General features: G+C 43.3%; 1 protein-coding gene across 1 annotated transcript; it reads left to right on the top strand.

The window, feature by feature from the left end:
- The first annotated feature begins 1,600 nt into the window (after positions 1-1,600).
- On the top strand, positions 1,601-21,177 carry HAS2 (hyaluronan synthase 2). Its single transcript, XM_003205271.5, has 4 exons — positions 1,601-2,317; positions 11,226-11,852; positions 16,579-16,680; positions 18,238-21,177. The coding sequence occupies exons 2-4, from the start codon at positions 11,226-11,228 to the stop codon at positions 19,165-19,167; spliced, it is 1,659 nt and encodes a 552-aa protein (XP_003205319.3). The 5' UTR covers positions 1,601-2,317; the 3' UTR covers positions 19,168-21,177.
- Positions 21,178-22,397: the final 1,220 nt, after the last annotated feature.

Here is a 22,397-nt window from a genome sequence, read left to right as displayed (position 1 = left end):
TCTGCTTTCCCTTTATTTAACAATGGCATCTGCTCTCTGCCAGTGCTGGGGACACTGTCCTATGGATCTGTCCTGATGGGGCTGTGCCCTTCTGGCAGCAGTGGGATGCAGCACACAGGGATGCAGCATACTGGGATGTTGCACACTGGGATTTTGTGTTGGGGGACATGGTTTAGTGAGTACTCTTGGTGATAGGTGGATGGTTGGACTGGATGATCTTGAAGGTCTTTTCCAACCTTGGTGATTCTGTGATTCTGTGAAGATGTTAAGACAGTTGCTTTCCCTGGTTGTGCCAGGTTAAAACAGCTACAAAGTTTTGGCCTGAATTAGTGGCAGACTTGCTCTTTGTAGCAGGCCAGCTTAGAATCATAGCATCATTATGGTTGGATAAGATCTCTATGATCATCTAGTCCAGTCATCCACTTACCACCAATATTGTCAATATTGTTCCACAGTGCCACATCTCCACGTTTCCTGAACACCTCCAGTGATGGGGACTCCACCACCTCCTTGGGCAGCCTGTTCCAGGCTCTGAACACTTTGTCAGAGGAGAAATTTTTCCTCATATCCAACCTGACCCTCCCCTGGTGCAACTTAAGGCCATTCCCTCTCATCCTACCAAGGCTTCTCAAGCAGCTCAGCTTCCAAGTACATCCTAAAGCCCTTATTCTGCTTGAGCACACCCAGAAACCTGAATACTTCACCACGGTACCCAAAAGACCTTCACCCACTTCAGGTAGCTACCAATTTTCAACCATGTTTTGGACACGAGGAGAGTCCCAGCACAGCAGGAGGTACCGCGGGGCGAAGAGTCCCCTCCAGCTTCACCGACGGTGTCTGCACACCATGCCCTTTGTAGGCTTCACCTCCTGCAAGCAGAGAGCTTTGTGGGCCTTGAGGAAACGCGGGCTGAGCAGTCGAACATCGGGGGGGTCCCGGCCGGGCGGGGAGAGATCCGTCAGCTCCGAAAAGCGGGCTGCCCGCGCTCCGCTCACTTCAACAGTGCCACCTAGTGCCTTTTTTCCATCAGTTCAGTGGAAGTGGGGGCTGGAAGCTGGGAAGCAGTTAGGGAGAGAAGGAGCCCAGCGGAACGAGTGAAAGCTGCTGGAAGCCGACAGCAGCGGCTGGGCTGGAAGCTGCGGTGCCCTGCTCTGGGTGAACTGAGCGACTAATTCTAGAGACAAACTAACAAATCCGAAAGCATTTTTCAAGTTCTTAAACCACCTAACGTGTTTCCGGGCTTGTTTTAACGCGAGTGACACGGGTATTGTTGCCGAGGGAGATTTCTATAGGGTAGTTACTAACAGCAAATGTTTCCGAGAGTGAATGGGTAAAGCAGAATTGGAAACTGCAAAGTTCATCCATTCATAGAGGCAATTCCCTTATTAATAAAAACCAGCAGCTGCAAAGCTGTCCCAGCAGAATAGTGGCGGTGGGAGGGACGAGTCCCACACCCCAGACCCGGAGATGCAGAGAGGGGGGAATGGGGGCTCCCCCTCAAGTGCGGGGCGAGGAGAGGAAATCAGGTGGTGGCGATGGGTGTGTATTGCGTTTCTTTGCAGAAAGTGCAACTTAGCTAATTGAATTCCTGCCTCTGCCAATTGAATTGGTCCTTGGCTGAGATCATTTCAATGGGCAGGGTGGTTGCGTTTTTTTTCCCTTCTTGCAGGAGTTCGTTCCCTCCCCTCCTCTTCCCATCCTCCGCCTATTAAACAACTCAACTCTCACTTGTTAAAAGACCCCATAACGTGGAGAAGGCAGAAAAGCAGCAGCAGCAGGAAAGGAACAGACGTCTGGAAAATATTACCCGTTTGCTGCTGCTGCTGCTGAGAACTAAAGCAGCTACGCGGTCCGCGAGGCATCACCAAAGAGCCTTTATCTGATGCTGCACATCCCAAACTTTCAGCCGCTGCCGTGAAACTCCTCCAGGCTCCAGCCCAGCCGGGTTTGAAACAAGGTCTTCGACCACGAGAAACTAACTCCTAATTTATTATTTCTAACTTTTTTTTTTAATTATTATTATTATTTGGAAAAAAAAAAAAATCCCACGACTTTGAGCTAGAATCTGAAGACAAATACATTGTAATAGGGAAAACACGTGGGAGAAAATGAGTAGGACTGAATAGCCTTAAGCGATTTTTTTATTATTTTCATTTTTTAATTATTTTTTATTCCTGAGCTTCTGAATAAGTCCCTGAAAAAGTGCGATTTGATCTTTTACCTCAAACTTGGAAACTGTTCAGCGGGAGCAACGGTACGTGAGACCACACAGCTGGCTGGAGCCCCTCTATGACCAAAGGACAGCCGGACAAACAAGGTAGGAGATTGACCATCACCCTTCTGGCATCCCCAGAGAAGAAGCCGCTCTCCATTTAGCCCCACTAGTCCAGGGAGGAAGGCGGAAAGAGGTCCCCAGCCACGAGTGGGGCTGAGGGAGGATCTTACCATCTCTATGATACACCTATTCTAGCAATGAATAGGACTGCAGTGAGGATGAATGAGGTTTTCAGCTTCAACCCCTCCCTCCGTGTAATCCGTTTAGGATACAGTTGAGCAATACTGTTTGGAAGGGGGGGGGGGGGGGGGGGGAGAAAAATGAAATGAATAGCAGTTAAATCGATCAAGCAACAGGTTCGACAGGCGTTCGCCATGGGGGGAGGCAGAGCCGCCCCCAGCTCCGGCCGCCTTCCCTCGCACGCAGCGTCGGGAGGGGACGTGACAGCGGCGGCGGGAGGGATGGGACCGCAGGAAGAGAAGCGAGGAGGGAGGTTAAGTCCCGCCTCGGAGGGGAGAAACAGCGCGACCAACGTGTCTGGGCGGGGAGGGAGGGACGGCGGAGGCGGGAGCTGCGGCTGCCCGCGAACTTCCAGCGGCGCAGCCGACTGCCGCCCCCGCCCCTCCGCGCGGCCACCGGCGGGACCCGGGCTGACCGCGAGGCTCTGGCGGCGGCGACGGCACTGAGGGCCGCTCAGGAAGGGTCGCTCCCGAAGTGGGGGTCGGCGGGGGGGGGTTCGCGGGGTGCGCCCGAAGAAGGCAGTTGCGGAGCAGCCTCGCGGCCCCCTCCCCGCCCTCCGCGGGGTGCCGCGACCCGCGAGGGTCCCGCAGGCCAGGGGCCGCCCCCAGCCCCCTCCCCACGTGGCCGCGCGGGGGATCCCCCCGGCGCCCCGCCCACCCCCTGTGACGCACCGCTGCCGCCCACTTTGGCCGCGGCTCCGGGCCGGGGTTCCCCCGCAGGAGCGGCCCCGCGGCGGCGGGCGGAGCCGCGCAGCCCCTGCCCGGCCCCGGGAGCTCCGGGGGCTCCTCGGCCGTGTCCTCGGCGGCCTTTCGCTGCACCTGTCCGAGCTGCAGCCTGGAGCTGAGGCCGACAACCAGCGCTCGTTGCTAGGAGCCTTAATGCGGTTTATTCGATGCCTTAATATTTTGGCAAAGATGCAAAGAGGGCTGAAAGGGAGTTTAAGGGAGGGCCCACCGTACTCCACCATTCCTGGCAGGCTTTATGAATCCGTTCTTTAGGGCTGATAGAGACCCCATATCTCACAAGGCATAAGCATTCATCCGCTCTTAGTCCCCATAGACCACATGGTCTCCTCACGGGTCATCTTTCCATAGGTTCTCACCCACTTCTCCAGCACCAGTGTTGTCACCGTGTCAATACAGGGTTGTATTCCATTCTAGTAAATCTCACCCTACGCGCAAGGGCAACAACACTTGGCCAAAAGTTTTTCCAGGAGAAAGAGCAACTGTGCCGGGTTCAGTGGAGCTCCCCATGCCGGCTGTGCTACCAGCAAATTCAGCTGGTCGTGTTTATGGTATGCAAACAAATCAGATATCAGCTTCATTTAATAACTACTTGAGATTAGTGCATAAAGCAGCAAATTACTCTTTCATTCAGTGCAACAGGACTGCCTACTTGAGTAAGTCAAACACGGTATTACCTGTGTTTGATAAACAAATTACAAGATAATGAGCTATGCACATCAGACAAATATTTACTCACTGGAGTAAAGTATGGAGTCAGCGCTGCGCCAAAAGTGTCCATGGACTTCAGAACCAGCAACCAGAAATCTGTTCTAAACTAGAATATTTTTCACTGTAATCCAAAATGTCTGAATATCAATATGAATTATTTCTCATATTATTTCTTAGAGGGTTTAGTATGAGTTTGTTGCTTTCTTTTGGTTAACTGAACAACCAGCATCTCACCATGTACGCGATGGAGAAATCCACACATCAGTTACTCACACCTCTTAGAGAATAAATTTAGGTGCTTTAGGGGAGAACATACATTGAGCAGACAGGAGACTTGATTTGCTGATCAAAGACTGTGAGTGCAGATACGGTTTACCATCATTACCAACCTTGTTCTTTACTTTAAACCTAACCTCAGAATTAATTTTAGTCTTATGTGAGCCCTTTCCAGAAGATCAATGGCATGACAAAATCTGGAAGTGATAAATAACAAAAAGCACCAGATATGGTAACTCTGCTGCAGTAAAGATATACAGATGTAGCGTAACTTCTTGGTTTCCTCTCTGCAGACTGTAAAACAGAAGAGGCACTCTGGGCAGCTATTTGATGTTCCTAATTATTGTGTACCTGGAAGCATTTGTACTTCAAAGATAAATGATTTACTTTGCCACCAAAATAAGGCTATGTTTCTAAATATTGGATGAAGATTAATGGCAGATAACGTTTGTGTTTAAACGCAGAGTATATGTATGTAAGGCCACATAAACACATAAGGGCTGCATCACACACAACTGTGTCATTCAAGCAGCTATCTGTAGAAGCTAGTGCTATTATGATCACAAAGAATGAGATTTTTTTTAAGGTTTATAAAAGTTGATACTCTTCCTTTGGCTCTGTGTAAAGCAGCCCTAAGCAACAGCATACATACACACCCATGTGCGTCAGCTCTTATGTTGTTAACCTCATGGATATCAGGCGTTCTGCTGATAGGGTAAGAGTTGCATTTGTGCTGTAGAAAAACTGACTGCCCTGCTATCTCTACATTCAAGTGAATATATGGAAGGGAAAAAGGAAGCGGTCTGGTTTTCTTTGAGGAAAAAACAGTTTTATGGAAATTGGGAATCACTGGGTCCCATGTGACCCAGGAAGAACAACATCACATGCACAAGAACACCTCAGTAACCTCAGCTGTATGAGGAGCTCCATAGGACTCCAAGAGCCTCTAGCATGATCTTGATTCCCATTTGCAGGTGAGGAAGCTGAGGCAAAGAGAGGTGAATTTATTTGCCTAAGGACACTCAGCAGGTGAATGGCAGTACTAGGAACAAAATGCCAGTGGTTCAAGTCCTGATGCACTCTCTCTGATTTTCTCCCTTCAAGAAATACAATAGTTAAGCAATGATCAATTTTCATACAGCAGATTAATAGGTATAATAAATACATCAAATGTACATACATAATTTTGTCATGAATGCTCCAGAAATTTCACAAAGAAATTTTAATGTTTTCTTTATGCGTGCACTACAGAACTCTAATATAAATTATCCACCGATTTCTCTCTTCAGCAAAATATTTAAGTGCACACTTCTCTTTATGTTGAAGATAAGTGTTATGCTGAAGCCAAAGCACGAGGTTTCAGAGGACCATGACCAGTAGGCAGTCAAGAATTCAGCTTCTGTACAGCCATGTAACAATGAGACACTTCTAAATGTTCTCACTGCTCAGCACTTCTTGTTACAACAAAGATTTGAAGGCAAGGCTGATGTGCAGGTCATCCATGAGGCTGGTTTGAATTCTTCATGTTTTGGTTTTAATTGAAAAGTGACACTGAGCACATTTGCTGAATTCCTCTTGAATGAAACTAGTTGCAAGGTGCACCACAACAGCAGACTGTTTAGGCACAAATGGCATTTCAATCCATGGGATCTGATTAGACTTGATTCAGGGTATGAATGGGCAGTGTATGGAGGGTGGAAGTTGGGCCCTCAGTACTACTTGTTCCTTCTTTGCAGATCTGTACCTGTAGTATTGGCCTATCTGATATGTTTGAATGTTGTACACGAGAGACAGTCTTTTAAATAGATGATGGATGGATGAGCTGCATCCCATGTGTTGCAAGCAAGGCTGATTTCGTTCTGACCTCCAGTCAGTCACTGGTTCCAAACCCTGTGTTAGCAGGTGTAAGGCACCACTGGATTGCTTCTTTGAGCAACAGCAGCTAGTGCAGTATAAATAAGAGGCTACAGATAATATTGGTATGTACAGCACCACTACACATAGACCTTCTAAATATGTGTTTTCTCTTATTCTGTGTATTTCTTTCAAATATTTTTTTCTCTTTGTCTCCTGATTTTGCAAAGGGATATACTATGTCCAGGTGTTCTTAGTATGAAGGATCATAGAATCATAGAATCTTAGAATGGCTTAGGTTGAAGGGGACCTTAAAGATCATCTGCTTCCAACTCTCCACCATGGACAGGGCTGCCTCCCACCAGCTCAGGCTGCCTAGGGTCCCATCCAACCTGTCCTTGAGTGCCTCCAGGGATGGGGCACCACAGCTTCTGAGGGCAGTCTGTGCCAGTGCCTCATTACCCATGCATGAAGCCTGATTAATAACCATATGGCCAGACTGTGATATGTAATTTTGGTGAGGGAGACAGGTGCTATTTTACCCTGGAAGTCATAGTGTTCTTTGCAAAGTATGCAGTACCAATCAGGACATTAAAACCTACTGAATTTCCATCAGGTGTCTTGATCTTATTAAGGTTAGATTTATGTATTATAACTGCAGTTAGATGCTAGCCTAAATATTTGCCAGAATAAAGAATAAAGCATATTTTGCTACATTCATTTAATTTGGAATCTAAGGCATTGCTCAGCTTGTGAAAGCACAGTATCACAGAATCACAGAATGGGCAGGGTTGGAATGGACCTCAAGGATCATGAATCTCCAACTCCCCTGCCACATGCAGGGCCACCAACCTCCACATTCAGTACTAGACCAGGTATCTTTAGTCTTAGGACCAGTATCTTTAGTGTTAGACTTATTCCACCAGTCACTATGTATATATTTAGTCAACTTCTTGTTGACTTAAATTTTTTATGAAAATAATATTAGAAGATAGTAACGTAGAGTAAGTTCTCTTCCATCACAAGCATGCAAAAAAATACGAGTTCTGGGTCTTCCCATTATTATGCCAATGCTAAATAGCTCACTATGTGGAATCTGATGTCAAATACTTGCAAGGATTTATTTCTTGGTTATGCCCTTCATTAGAGCCTTGAAAGAGGCACACACGTTTATTGCTTCCTCTTGTACAATCACAAGAGGACATGTTTATACTCAGGACTGCTTGTTGATCCAAGATACGTGTCACTAAAACGCAGCAGCCTAAACAGCATTAGAATCATAGAATTATCAAGGTTGGAAGAGATCTCTATGATCAGCTAGTCCAACCATCAACCCATTCCCACCATGCCCAATAAACCATATCCCCAAGTTCCACATCTACACCTTCAGGTAGAGTAGAGGACTCTACTACCTTCCTGGGAAGCCTGTTCCAGTGCCCCACCACTCTTTCAGAGACTAAATTTTTCCTAATATCCAACCTGAACATCCCCTGGCCAACTTGAGGCCATTACCGCTTTCATGTTTCATTTCTGCTAGGTGGGCTGTGAAGAACTCATCTGCTCTGTTCATGGAATTAAACAGCTGGAAAATCAAGACAGTAAATTGTTCAGTAGTATACTTTGAAACCTCTTTACATTCACTCATTGTGTGTGTACCAATGTTCACTCTGTTTGCATAGTCTGTGCTAAAGCAGCACCGCAAGGTTTGATGGATTTGCTCATAAAGGATTTAGATGTCCAAACTGCAAAACAGCATTAGCAGTCCAGTCTCAAGCTTCCCATGCAGTGCGTGGGAGACTTAGCACCTCAAAAGGAGCCTGAGCTGCACTGATCATATGAGGTGTGTACTGTACACCTACCAAATAGTCAGCTGTTGAACAGGGCTCTATTGATGGCAACTTTGAAGAAAAGCATTTCAATTTGGCTGAAAGAATATTACCAGCACTCAGAGTGATTATTTAGGAAATGCCTGAAAAATAATTGTGGTTTTGAACGTTAAAATCTGTCTTTATCCTTCACCAAGCACTTGACACGTGTATCTTGACTCAGCACAGTGTTATTTTAGACTTGCAATTTTCACTCGCAGTACCATGCACTGCTTCTCTGATAATACTCGATTCTATCTTAATGTGACAAGTTCAGGAAAATTTTGACTGATGTATTACTAAGATGTCCTTTTACACTTCACTGTGTTAGGCCAGTCTACATTTTCACAACAGTACTATCTGATCTTAAAATCTCTGATGAGGCTATTCCTGTACTCAGTGCTATTATTTGACTCAGCAATTCATCTTTGGCCACAGACTTGGACAAACATAATTTCCTCTTAATTCCTTGGCTCAGTTATTTGAGAAGGGTGGAGAGTTTTTGGCTTCTTTGCTGTTGTTTGGGCACATTCAAGCTGATACATATCAATTCTGCTGGACAAGTTATCAATAGATCACGTGCTAAAGTTTGAGAATATTGAGCAATTTTTCCAGACTTTGCCTGAGATTCAGTCAGTTAAAAGACATGTTTCAATTGCATATACAAAGGGGAAGGTTTCTTTGATGAAAGCCAGGAATTTAGATCAAAACACTGTTTATTTTCCCAAGGTTGACAGTTAAAGGATAAAAAAAAATACTATTTTATTAAGACCAGAAATCCATTTCTTGATCTTAAAAGAGTGGGTTTTGAGAAGGAGGGAATCTGTGCTGCAATGACAAGATCAGAGAATTCATTTCTTTTTTCTTTTGGTGCAGAAGCACTATATAGGAAAAGAAAAAGCAGTAATAAATTAATATAAAAAAAAGCCTGATACAAGTGTATAGTCAGTCAAATGTAAATGCTCCAGATCTTAATCTAAATCCTGTGAGCTATACCCATACAAGTGGTCCATTGATTTCAGTCATACAATTCCTAATGTAAGCAGAATTCAGCCCTGCTCACTAATAGGCATGTTCTATTTCTGGCGAGGGAAGAGAAGTTGTGGACCCCAAATGGGGAAGCCTCGTACAACTGCACCATTAATAAAATATTCACCTTGATGTTGGTGACCTTCTGCATACTTGAGGGGATTAATAAACACACAGGCTATTTGACTTCAAGGTAATCTAGAGGAGATCCATTACTTAATCTGTTTTCTAGCGCCCATCTATTTTGGGTGCTGCATTTAATTCACCTAAAGCGACGGCTTGTATAAGCTGTCTTTTATTAGGCTTCTTGATGACCCCTCATTGTGGAAGACTTTCAGACAGGCCAGAGCAGGGACTGGTGCTGTCGGGTGATTACAGCACTTGTCAGAGCCCTGTCGTAAGTATTCAAGGAAGTCCTTGAGATAGGGTCCAATTTGTTTAACAGTGTCTCCAAATATACACTTAAGAGACTTTTTCCTGTCATGAAATTTAAGACCCTAAGTAGCCAGTGGAAAAAAGCATAGTCTTTGCAGTCTCAGACTTTATTCTCATTTTTATTTTCTAAGTTGTTCTGTCTTTCTAAGCCTGTAACATTTCAGACAGAAACTGGTGACAGCTCTGCTGCTGCACTTCGGTAGTGTTGTTTTTTTGTTTTTTTTTTTTTTTCCCCTGAAAATTTCACTAGAAAGAGTTAAAGACCTACATGATGTAATGAAGTGCAGTTCCAGCTTCAGTTTTGGCCAATAGATGATGAAACACATTATCTGCAGACAAGCAAGATGTTAGCAGCAGGGAAAATATGAATAAGAGTAAGAAAACACAAACATTAAGTCCATTACTTGGAAAGGCTCAAATTCAGCAAAATTTTCAAGCATGTGCTTCAGATTCTTTGACTTACAGTGTGCTTACTGGCATAACCTTAAACAGACATTATCTATCTTATGCCCCCAAGGTCAAACATACTGGCACTAACTTTCCTGTAATTATGAGAAAGTTGTTGTATAAAATGGTTAGTGTGACTGTCCACAAAAAGCAGTCAAGTATGTTCTGTCTACCTACCTTTAGGGGTAAATGGTTTTAAGTTGAGGGAGGGAAGATTTAGATTGGATATCAGGGGGAAGTTCTTTACTAAGAGAGTGGTGAGGTGCTGGAACAGGCTGCCCAGAGAGGTTGTGGATGCCCCGTCCCTGGAGGTGTTCAAGGCCAGGTTGGATGGGGTCCTGGGTAGCCTGGCCTAGTATTATAAGTGGAAGTTGGTGACCCTACCTGTGGTGGGGGAGTTGGAGATTCATGATTCTTGAGGTCCCTTCCAACTCAGACCATTCTGTGATTCTGTGATTCTGTCTACATGTTTGTCCATCACTTGTTTTGAGAGTACTGAGCATCTTCCATGCCTGCTAGATCCTCCATTGCCAGAGCTTAGCCTGAAAGACCTTAAAGCCAGGTAGGCTATGCATGCAGAAGTTGTCACAGCTGAAACTCTAATGCTCTAATGAATTTCAGAGTCCAAAGTAAAGCCTTGACTCTGCTAAATTAATGAGTGTTTTGAAGACAGACTTAATCTCTGTCAAGTGTCTTACACACTCATGTTTGCACATGCAAATATATATACATATACAAATGTATGAATAACACATTTTTGCAGTGTTATTGAGAAGACCTTGTCTGATCATATAAATATAAATTACAAATACAGTCAGACATCTGTCTAAAAAAATATAAATACATTCAGACATCTGTTTTAAGAATGTCTTTCCAATATTTTTGCAAGCATAACTAAGCAAGAGACGCAATTCAGGGTGGGATGCAGTCATGACACAAATTGGGGGGCAAGGAGAGGCTGCACAGATGTTCAGCTGTTCCTCCCACCCATGACTGTATGAAGTGAGCAGTGGCCTGAAAGCCCCTTTTCCGACCCCCTCAGGGTAATATGACAGAATCTCATTCAGCAAGCCCAGGCTTCCAAATTAAGATCCTGACAAAGGCAGCACTTTCTTTGAGGACGTTATGAAGTGTAGAGAACCTCCCTGGTACATTAAGGCGTATTTGACTCTTCACATGTAAAGAATACTGCAGAGGAGATATAAGTTGAACAGATGATGTAGTAAGTCCATGATATGACCAGAAGCATGGGGTGCATCTGCTGGTGCTGAACTCAATGTTGACACCATGTGTGCCCCTGACAAAGTGGGAAGTGGTAGCTCTGCTAACAGTTTCCGTGCTTTTTTACAGATGTATTGTGAGAGGTTTATATGTATCCTGAGAATACTTGGAACCACACTCTTTGGAGTGTCCCTCCTGCTGGGAATCACCGCTGCTTACATTGTGGGCTACCAGTTTATCCAAACAGACAATTACTACTTCTCCTTTGGACTCTATGGTGCTATCCTGGCATCACATCTCATCATCCAAAGCCTGTTTGCCTACCTAGAGCACAGGAAAATGAAGCGGTCGCTAGAGACTCCAATCAAGCTGAACAAAACTGTTGCCCTTTGTATTGCTGCCTATCAAGAGGATCCTGACTACTTAAGAAAATGTTTACTTTCTGTGAAAAGATTGACCTACCCTGGAATTAAAGTTGTTATGGTCATTGATGGGAACTCAGAAGATGACGTTTACATGATGGACATTTTTACTGAAATCATGGGTAGGGACAAATCTGCCACTTATATCTGGAATAACAACTTTCACGACAAAGGTCCAGGTGAGACGGAGGAGTCTCACAGAGAGAGCATGCAGCACGTATCTCAGCTGGTCCTGTCCAACAAAAGTGTTTGCATCATGCAGAAATGGGGTGGAAAAAGAGAAGTAATGTACACAGCATTCAAAGCACTGGGGAGAAGCGTGGATTATGTACAGGTAGGTATTAAAGCACCAGGTCAGTGCCAATTCAAACACACTTTGAAAGAAAGCAGCTTTTGTATATTTTGTGCCGCATGTTAGAGGCCATCCTAGTCCCTGATGAACACAGTGCTCCTTTCAGTCTGTTTGGAAACAGCTTGACCGTTAAAAGTGCATTTTGCTACTTTTTAAAATGGTCAGCCTATCTGTGAATATGTTAAATCTCCTAGCTATTGGAGAAATCTGGAATATCTCCTCAGGCTGGTACTTCTCCCTGAGACTTTGCTTCAGACAAAGCCAGTGGCCTCCTGAAGACCCCCTCTCTGCTCCTGTAAGTCTAGATCTTGGGTAAAGTTTTATTTTGAGAGAATTTCAGTGGCCGCATATGGGAACAGGCAGACAAGTATTTGCTGCCACTAGGGAATATCTCAGTGGTAGAGTCTGTGAAAAAGATGGGGGTATTTTGAAGCTTTTGAGGGCTGTGCAGAGTATTCAATAAAAAAGGTCAACGTGCAGTCTTGAAAGAAAGATTTCTTCAGCTAAAGCCTGAAGGAGCTTTTGCTTCATCACTTACAGCTGCATTACCTCACTCACTGCGACTTGGCCTTTAAAGCCCTTATGACACTGTTCACTTAAAAATGAATTAGGCTGAGTCCTCTCTCTCCATTTCCAAAGCAGCAGAGACACATTTCTTTCCAGCTGCCTTGGATCCCATGAAAGATTTTCTGTGTTTGTGCCTTACACATGGAAGCACTCCTCACTCAGGCAAACAGACTGCAGGAAGTCCAGGAGGCCATGAGTGGAGGGAGATGCATAGAACTAGACCAGACCCTCAGGATCACTAGTTGTATATCAGTGTATTAGTGGTATATCAGGACCAGTGAGATTTATTCCACTGAATCCCGCTGATTATGAGACAATCTTCCTAATTAATCATCCTCAGCCTTTCCTGCCCTCTCCTGACATCAGCACATTACTTTGCCTCCAGAATTCTCCTGTGGTGGGACAGTCGATAAGCTGTCAGGATAGTGTCAGGAACCACCCTGGTCTCAGAACTTTAAGAGTTACTGGAGGCTTAAAAACAAGGCAACATTTTAAAACTCATCTTTGAGCATTTCCAAAACTTTAACTGATTTATTATCCAAAAACAATGGACTTAAATTCTCCATTGTCTGCAGTTTGATTTTGTGCTGCGAGGGACTGTGACGGGATCAAAAATGCTGTTTTTCTGCGTTAACATCATTTTATAATCACTTCCCACAGAAGTATCAAATTGCAGAGAATGAAGGCAGAGAGGAAACAGTTTCATGACTACTTTCCTCTCTTGGTCCAGCTCTTGCATTTGCTCAGAGAACCTGGAAAAAGTGTTTCTCTTTCAACAGTCATACCATAAACTAAGAAAACGGAAGAGATGTTTCTGGTCTCTTTGTCAGTTAGCACTCCTGACCTGGCTCAGAAGTCTTGATGAATGTGCCAGGGAGTAACTGATGACTGATGTCACAGTCACATCCATGTGACAAATGCATTGCCTTGGTGGCTCTGGTTGGCCACAGTCTTGATGCAGTGCAGGTGACATATGGCTCTATTTTGTGAATTAGTGTAGGCTAAGATTTTTTGCACCGCTATTTAGGAGTATCTTTAGGACTAAATTACTTTAAATTGGCCCCACATTTTAAGAGCTGAGTAATCTGCATCAATGATCAGCCACTTTAAAAAGTAGACCAGTCAGTATGACTGCCTATGCCTGACACTGTGGGCCTCACAGTCCTTAAATGCACTTTAAGCCTAAAAGCAGGTGATCATAAGCAGACATGTCAATGTGGATAACCAAGATGTTGCTCACTAGCAGACTCTCACTAAATACCTGAAATCACTGTGAAGGCTTTAATTCCCTTCTGGAGGAGGTGAGGGCAAAGCTGGCTAGTGCAGTCAGTGTGCAATTCATCTTGGTTTGATCCATCTACCTGCATGGACTACCCAGCAGAGTCTGAGCTCTGTGGAACATCCTGGTTTTAAATGACCACTGGTTGCAGCAAGCATTTGAACAGCTTGCTCGGAGCTGAAGGCAGAAGCACGCAAGGTCAGCTGTCCCTTTCATGCAACTCTGTGACCCACAGCGGTAATTTCTAGGTCACCTTGCCCTTATGTGGAAATATGGCAAACTGGCTCTTAGACTGTGCTGGGCCAGTCCCGGCTGGTCAGCCCTTGGTGTGTTTCATTCAGGTTCCTAAGTTGCTTTTCTCAGGGTATGTCTCTTTTCACCTAGAAAAACCTCATCCAGATGGAAAATGACAGCTTGTCCCAGGAACGCAGACATGTCCGCAGTGCTGGCATGGCCAGGACACATGCTGGTCATTCGTAAATAAATCCTGTGTTTATAATAGGATAAAAAGCAGTGTTGCTCATGGCAGGTTTCTCTGCTACAGATAAACTCATCTGGTGAGTGGGGACTGCTCAGCCACATTGAGTGACAGGCACAGGACTGAAATCCGAGGAGCTGGGTAGGAGACTGACCCAATCTGAGCACTTGTGGCCACAAGAAATGGGACAAATGTCTGCCTGAGCCCTGAATACCAACAAACAGCAGATTTGCAGTGCTGAGCACTCAGTGACAGCTTTGCTCAGGAAGTCCTGGACAGAAATACAGGCATCCTTTCCTCCACTCATCCTTTCTTCCCTTCATCAAAATTAATGCTGCCTGTCACCATGTGCTGTCACTGATGACAGCTTTCCACCAAAGCTGGCCAGGTTACAAAGGTGCTCCCCAGTCTGAGTCCTCCAAGGAGAGGAGCTGGATGCTCCAAGTTAATGGAAGCTGGAGATGCCTACAGAAATATGAGAGCTCTCCTCAGCTTTCACCTTTCAGCCTCCAAGTGAGCATGGAGAGGAAACATTTTGGCAGACACTGAGCTGCATCACAATCTGTGCAGCCTGATTATCTTAGAACTGTAGAATCATAGAACGGCTTAGGTTGAAGAGGATCTTAAAGATGATCTAGTTACAACTCCCCTTCCATGGGCAGGGTTGCCAACCAGTAATCAGACTGTGCCATCCAGTCTCACCTTGAATGCCTCCAGAGATGGGGCATCCCCAACCTCTCTAGGCAACCTGTTCCACCTCTTCATCACCCTGAGTACAAAATGTCTTACTAACATCTAATCTAAATCTCCCCTCTTTTAGTTTAAAGCCGTTCCCTCTTGTCCTCTCACTATCAGATCACGTAAAAAGTCATTCAACACCTTGCACTTGGCCTTGTTAAACCTCATTAGGTTCTTATGTGCTCACTTTTTGAGCCTGTCCAAGTCCCACTAGAAGGTGTCCCCTACCTCCTATTGTGTCAACTGCAAAACTTAACTTGGTGTCATCAGCAAACTTGCTTGTAACCTCTCAGCTGAAGTCTAGCCCATAACAGAATCCCTAAAAACTCTCCTCCCCTTCACAGAGTAGGAATAAATACTTCTGCTCCCATGGAGCAAGGGAGCTTAGGCTGAGTTGAAAGGTTGAATGAAAAGATGCCAAAATTAAAACTCCTGATATGAAGCCTTGCTGGGATTTAACTCAATAGCTTATTCATGCAGCGCCACTGGCTTCTACCTCTACTGTCCCCACCTGAAATTACAGGAATATCAATTCTGGAGTAAGTGAGAGGAGGAAGAGAATTTGTAGGGCAGAATCTGGCCAGCCAGAAGAGTGTTTCTGGGACAGCCTCCCACTCAGGAAGGTCAGGGCATCTAAAAAACAAGTTCACAGACTGTTGGGGAACTGCTTTCAGCAGCAGCTGGGACAAGGAAGCACCCACTTGTCTTAAAAAGGCCGCAGCCTATGTCATTAGCCTCCCAGCAAACCAAAGCACCATCAGCTGCCTTTTAGAGAGGCCAGCCTGAGCCCTCCTCCTACTCTTCAGGGGCAAGCCAATTCCTAATGTACACAGTGTCTAGTTGACTGGGAGTGTTTGTGTGGTTGAAAAGCCTGCGTATCTCATCTATTTCTGCCCTGGTCTCATGGAGTACTGCACTTTGGGACTTGCTCCTTCTGGTCTTACTTAGATATTTTTTATAAGAATGCTGGAGGAAAATGGCAAATGATTTCTGTACATCAAATCTCAAATCCTTGCACTATTAGTAATACACCATACATCCAAATATACAGATGAGTTTGTTCTGTAATCCAAAATATGTATCTTACATGAATTTCTAAATCCTTCCATGAGTGAAAGAACTATTAGGTTTCTTTCCAGACTCCTAGCTGACTTTTTCCTTTTTTTTTTTTTTTAACAAGCATCTGGAATTTAACTCCTCACTCGTTCCCTCTTTGGGCAGCAGGAGACATTTAACTAGGGTACTAATACCATGCAGCCAACACAGGGGATCCCTATGTCAGGGCTCAGCAGGAATCTGCAACACACCCACAAACATTGTCTTGCTCTGCAGTGCCCCATCTCTGAGAGCATCTCTTATTCAAAGTTGTCAGCCCAGCATGCCAGTAAAACAAATGGAGCTGATACAGAAGAGAGGATTGTTTGCGTGCATGGCCCTTACAAGCACTCAGTTTCATTCAGCAGCACTTCTTGCTGCCTGATACAAATGGCCTTTAAGAAGTATCAATGCAGACTCCAAAGAGAGATTTAATTGCATTCAGGAGAATATGCCTAAAGAGACACTCACCATTCAAGTGATTTTTATTCTCTGTTCAAGGGTACTCCTTAACCAACCCATTTTTGTTCTTGATTCTGTCTTTCTCGTAGGTCTGTGATTCAGACACAATGCTTGATCCAGCTTCATCAGTGGAGATGGTAAAGGTCTTAGAAGAAGATCCAATGGTTGGAGGAGTTGGAGGCGATGTGCAGGTGAGTACAATGGGGAGTTTCAGCAAATATTTGTACTGCAATACTTTTCCATGTCTGGAATATCGTTGAATACACAGTGGTATCATCACAAAGGCTCTTGTAAGACCTTACCCCTCCTATCTATTGAACAGAATTCACAGGTATGAGCACTGTGGTTTCAACACTCATAGGAAGCAAATAAGTATTATTCTCCCCAGATATGTGAAAAATGGGGCATTAGGACTGTCAGGCCTGTTGCTGCATCTTTGAGTATCTGGACATGATTTTTTGTTCAAGGTGCCACAGAAAAGCTTTAGGGCACCGGAGAACAGAGAACAGCTCTCCCAAAGCCAAGTCCAGCACCTCAGGCTTTACTTGCTAACATTACCATTCGCAGCCAAGATTGTTACGAATAAAGCCTTTTAGAAATGCAGTGCACTATGCACTGTGTGTATTTTTGAGTTTCCTATGCATCCCTGTCAGATGGAACAATGTGAAGCCCTGAAGTCAACCCAGCTCCACTTCTGTAAGGATTTTCAGCTGTTCATTCCTTCCAACACAAATGTTTCTGCTACAATTTATTAAAAAAAAATATTCATATGAACATTCCAATTGGCCTTGGGGTTGCTTCCTTAGTGCAGTCAGGCTTTTATGTGAAACAAAGGAGAAAGGGCCATCTATATGGGCAAGCACTTACTGAAGAATGTCCCAGTAATCAGAAGTATTTCAGGTATGTGACTCTTAATTCCAGAAATTAAGATTCCTACAGAAGCCTGAATATCTTTGTTCCTCTGGTCTGATCACAAACTGAGCTGAAAATGTGGATGTGAAGACTTGGGCACCTGCACTTGCCTTTACCTCCACTGAGTGTTCAGACTCAGATTATAGCTATACAGCATTTTAAGTGGATGCCTGAGCTTCAGATGAGCTTTGTGGCAAAATGAAGAGAAGGACTGTGCTGTTTATATGAGCTGAAGCATGACTGTTGGAGTATCATAGTATGTCTTGAGGCATAATAACAGTGCCAGTACTCCATTGTCAATTCAAACAAGGCTGTTCCCCAGAGGGCCTAATGTCACATATAGGATCATAGTCCAGGATCAAACATCCAGGGCAAGGCTTAGAAGACCAAAAATGTAAGCCAAAGACCACGTGTTCAGCCTCTCATATCCTGGCATAGCTCTAGGAGGGCTGGAAGAAGTCCTGTGAGAAGCAAAGCTGTGGCAGGAAGCCACGTTTTGAACTTTTCCATCTCCTGGGAGAGGCTGAGCCCAGTAGGTACTTAACTGGGGGTGAAGAGAAAGGAAAAATGAGCCAGGAAGGATGTTTCTTGATGGAGAAGAGGAAAGGTTGTGAGAAAAGTGATCTTTTTGTGGAACAGCCTCTTGAAGACTTTACCTTGCCTTTCCTGTCAGTGTCCTGGACTGTGTAGGGATGGTAACATGTTAGGCCTAAGAGTGAGGTTCCCTTATATTTTAGCTATCAGTACTCCAGTTTCAGCAAATTCCTTTTTGATCTAATGTGTATAATATCCTTTTCAAGAGCTCATCTAAAATGCCAACTTCTTGTATTTTGCAGATTTTGAACAAGTATGATTCCTGGATCTCCTTTCTAAGCAGCGTGAGATACTGGATGGCATTTAACATAGAAAGAGCCTGCCAGTCCTATTTTGGCTGCGTACAGTGCATCAGTGGACCTCTGGGAATGTACAGAAACTCTTTACTCCATGAATTTGTGGAAGATTGGTACAATCAAGAATTTATGGGCTCCCAGTGCAGCTTTGGAGATGACAGGCATCTAACTAACCGAGTACTAAGTTTGGGCTATGCAACAAAATACACAGCTAGATCCAAGTGCCTTACTGAAACACCAATAGAGTATCTCAGGTGGCTGAATCAGCAGACCCGCTGGAGTAAATCATATTTTAGAGAGTGGCTTTATAATGCAATGTGGTTCCACAAGCACCATTTGTGGATGACCTATGAAGCTGTAATCACTGGATTCTTTCCTTTCTTCCTTATCGCTACAGTCATTCAGCTCTTCTACAGGGGAAAAATCTGGAACATCCTCCTATTCTTGTTGACAGTTCAGTTAGTGGGCCTGATAAAGTCTTCCTTTGCCAGCTTCCTTAGGGGCAACATTGTCATGGTTTTCATGTCACTCTACTCAGTGTTGTATATGTCAAGTTTACTGCCAGCAAAGATGTTTGCAATTGCCACAATAAATAAAGCAGGGTGGGGCACATCAGGAAGAAAAACCATTGTAGTTAATTTTATAGGACTCATTCCAGTCTCCATTTGGTTTACAATCCTCCTAGGTGGCGTAATTTTCACTATCTACAAGGAATCGAAAAAGCCATTCTCTGAGTCAAAAACAACAGTTCTCGTCATTGGTACAATCCTCTATGCATGTTACTGGGTTCTTCTATTGACTTTGTACTTGGTTCTTATCACCAAATGTGGCAGGCGGAAGAAAGAGCAACACTATGACATGGTGCTAGACGTATGATGTTTCTGTGGGAAGTTACCCAGAGAGTTCTAAAGCAACCCAAGAACCTTGTAGTATCTGTGGCATGGGACGAATGTTGCCAAGGGAAATGGATCACTGCTGCTGGGAATAGGACATTTATATTCCTCTGGGTTCATTTTCATCCTGCCAAAGTAAGAAAATCAGAAATAATAGAAAATGATTTTTTTTTCCAAGGGGGAAGAATCAAACCACACCATTTCAACCTGTTCGCATGAAAATGGGAGAACTTCTTTGTTTATGCACTTTTTGATTGTGCATATGCCTGACAGTGTTACGTTCTATATACCTCACTGGTCATGCTTATGTGTGGACAGGAAGAAAAGGAGTTTGGAGAATCAAGAAAAGGATCTTACAGCCCCTTGCAACCTAATTTATGAACTTCTCTTTTTTATAGTTCTTTTTATAGGAAGGGTCTTTTGTGTTAGGCTGCCAAATGTAATGCCAAAGGTAAATTTTAAGAGGCCATTGGCTGAGCTGTATTTTTATATTATTGTATTATTTGTGTGTGTGTATTTTTAAGCCAACTTTTTTTTTTTTTTAAATCACATATTTTATATTTTACTATCTGCCAAAAAAGTTGCCTCCCCCACATTTTGTTCTTTAGTCTCCTTAAATATATTTGGGAAACAAAAAAAATCAATTTCTCCCCCAGAATTATGCTGATTTAATATTGTTCACAATAGAAAGCATAAAAAAATCCCTCTGCGTTTTTGCAACTGATGAATGGTTATTTCTGTGAAAAAGTATTTAAATGTACTCTTTGAAGACATTTATTAGGAAAGGCCCAACATTGTCAGTTTTTGAATACAAGCATATTTGTCCATAAGAAAAGGCCAAAGGGGTAGATATGTGCAATCTGGGGCTTTGTTTTGTTTTGGATAACATTCTAATAGGGAAATCTACTTTGCTGAGAGCATAATATCTCTGGCATGCACAATAGCCATTTGATAAGCCAGGTCTTGATACCATTGGAAAAGGCATTGCTATAGGAGAGCTCCCACTGATTTTACATATGATCTGAAGAACCACACGCTTCTCATCTGAAGAAATATTGGACACCCCAAACTACTATTGACTGATGGCTGTAATCTTCTAGTTCTGATTTTTTAGTTAAAAAAATACATGAAAGGAAAACATATCAACACTTTCAAAATGTGGGTGCCTTACTACAAAACATCTGCAGTGCCCTTCATAGAGTTTACAAATGATATAAACATCACCTTCTCTGACATCCAGTGTAATACAGACCCCTGTACTAAGCCCAATATTTCATGCCTGACTAAAGCATATCTACCAGAAAAGAAGCCAACTTGTATCTGAAAACATCAGGTCTAGCAAATTCATCACTTCCTTGGTGCTTAATAGTCCATTTTGGACATTTATTTTGGACCATGGTTTTGTGAAATAACACTCAGGACTAAATTCTGCAGTCCTTCACCAGCCAAAGGAATGTGGCATTGAGCCCTAATACACTTTATAAGGAGCAACAGAATGCCAACTGCATACAGATATATGCCCTTTTTAGATTCTGGTATTTAAAGCACTGTGGTAAAGCAGAAATCAGCATATGATGCTTAAAGAACTTAGAAGCATTTTCAGCTTCTTTTTTATGCAGACATGAGTAGATTCTGCTGTAGAAAGAACTGCACACACACTACCTTATTTGTTTGATTATCTTGAGGTACATGATTGCTTGAAAGTCATACTAATTTTATGTTAATGATTGGAGAGTTGATTCATGTTGATTAAAAATAGAACAGTATTAAAAAATGCAAAAGAAACAGAAAAAAAATTGACTATGCCTTTTAACTATTTATGATGTAAGTTAAAGCTTGGGTTAACATTCAAATGTCAAATAAATCCTCTCATTCTATAAAAAATGAATTAATTGCCTGTATTTATTCTAGCAATTTATTCTAGCAAATGTACTTCCAATATAGGTTGTATAGTATAATTGTTACTTTCATAAATAAAATATTTTTGATAAGATTATGACTAATACATGGTGTTTCTGATCAGCACTTTGGCTCTGAAGCCATAAATCTGGATGGCTCGGAGGATGCTGTTATGGTGCCACCAGTCTGATTTCCCAGCAGGAATTTACCATTGAGAAGCATGGTAAGCATGCACCTGGGGAGTGGATAACTGCAGAGTGCAGGGACTGGGAACCAACCTGCTCTAGTCCATTAGATGCCACTAGCCTACAAAATTAGGGAAGCATCAGAGAATATGTGCCCAGTCCTCTTCTTCTTTTGCTGTGCTTATTAGACTACGTCTGAATACTCTGACCAGTTTGGGGATCTTCAATACAGTAAGTCACTGATGAACCAGAGAAAGTTCAGTGTATGACCAGTATGGTATTTGTTCGCTGGAGCACTGTCCCTGCGAGGAGGGGCTGAGGGAGTTGGGCAGGTTCAGTTGGAAAGCAGATGGCTTTGGCCACCTAACATCATCTCCAATACCTATAGAGAGATTGTCGGGAAGGTGGAGCCTGGAACTACACAGTGATGCCTGGTAGGAAAATGAAGATCTCTGGGTTTGAGTTGAAACCTTCAGATGTAATATAAACATTAACTTTTTGCCCATGATACCAATCAGGTACTGGACAGGCTGCCCAGAGACCTAATGCAGTCTCTGTCCTGGGAAGGTTTCAGGACTAGAATGGAAAAAGTCCTAAGAAACCTACTCTGACCTCAGAGCTGTCTCTCTGAAAGGACATGAAAATGTCTTTAGTCAAATTACATTCTTTTAATAATATTTCTTCTCAAAATTTTCTCAAAATATTTCATCTCAAAGTTACTTTGTTGTATTTTCAGTGTGTGGAGTAAAATAAAATGTGTTTTTCATTAATACCAAATACAATTGTGTGTCAAAAGAAAAAATCATGCTTTGTTTTGAAAAACACAGGCATTTTTCAGCCTTTAATAGATGATTTCAAAATCTATAAAAACTTTTTCAAACTACAAAGTCTACAGAATACTTCAAAATACATGTTTCCAGAAAAAGAAAAAAAAAAAGAAAAAAGAAAAACCAATGAGTTGGCAATATCTCAGGTTGTGAGCCATTTCCAGAGTGGAGTAATTTGAGTTTGACAGCATCTGTTTGCAGAGACCAGGTGTGAAGCAAAACCTGCAGGGATTAGAGGTGCAGCAAGGACGAAGCAGCCCTCCTGTTCTGACTGCTAACAAGCTTTGGTTTGGCCAAGAATC

Source organism: Meleagris gallopavo, chromosome 3 (genome assembly GCF_905368555.1).
Source record: "Meleagris gallopavo chromosome 3, MGAL_WU_HG_1.1, whole genome shotgun sequence".
Lineage (NCBI taxonomy): Eukaryota > Metazoa > Chordata > Aves > Galliformes > Phasianidae > Meleagris > Meleagris gallopavo.
Note: the sequence above shows the minus strand (reverse complement) of the source record. Positions and strands in the feature narration are given on the sequence as shown.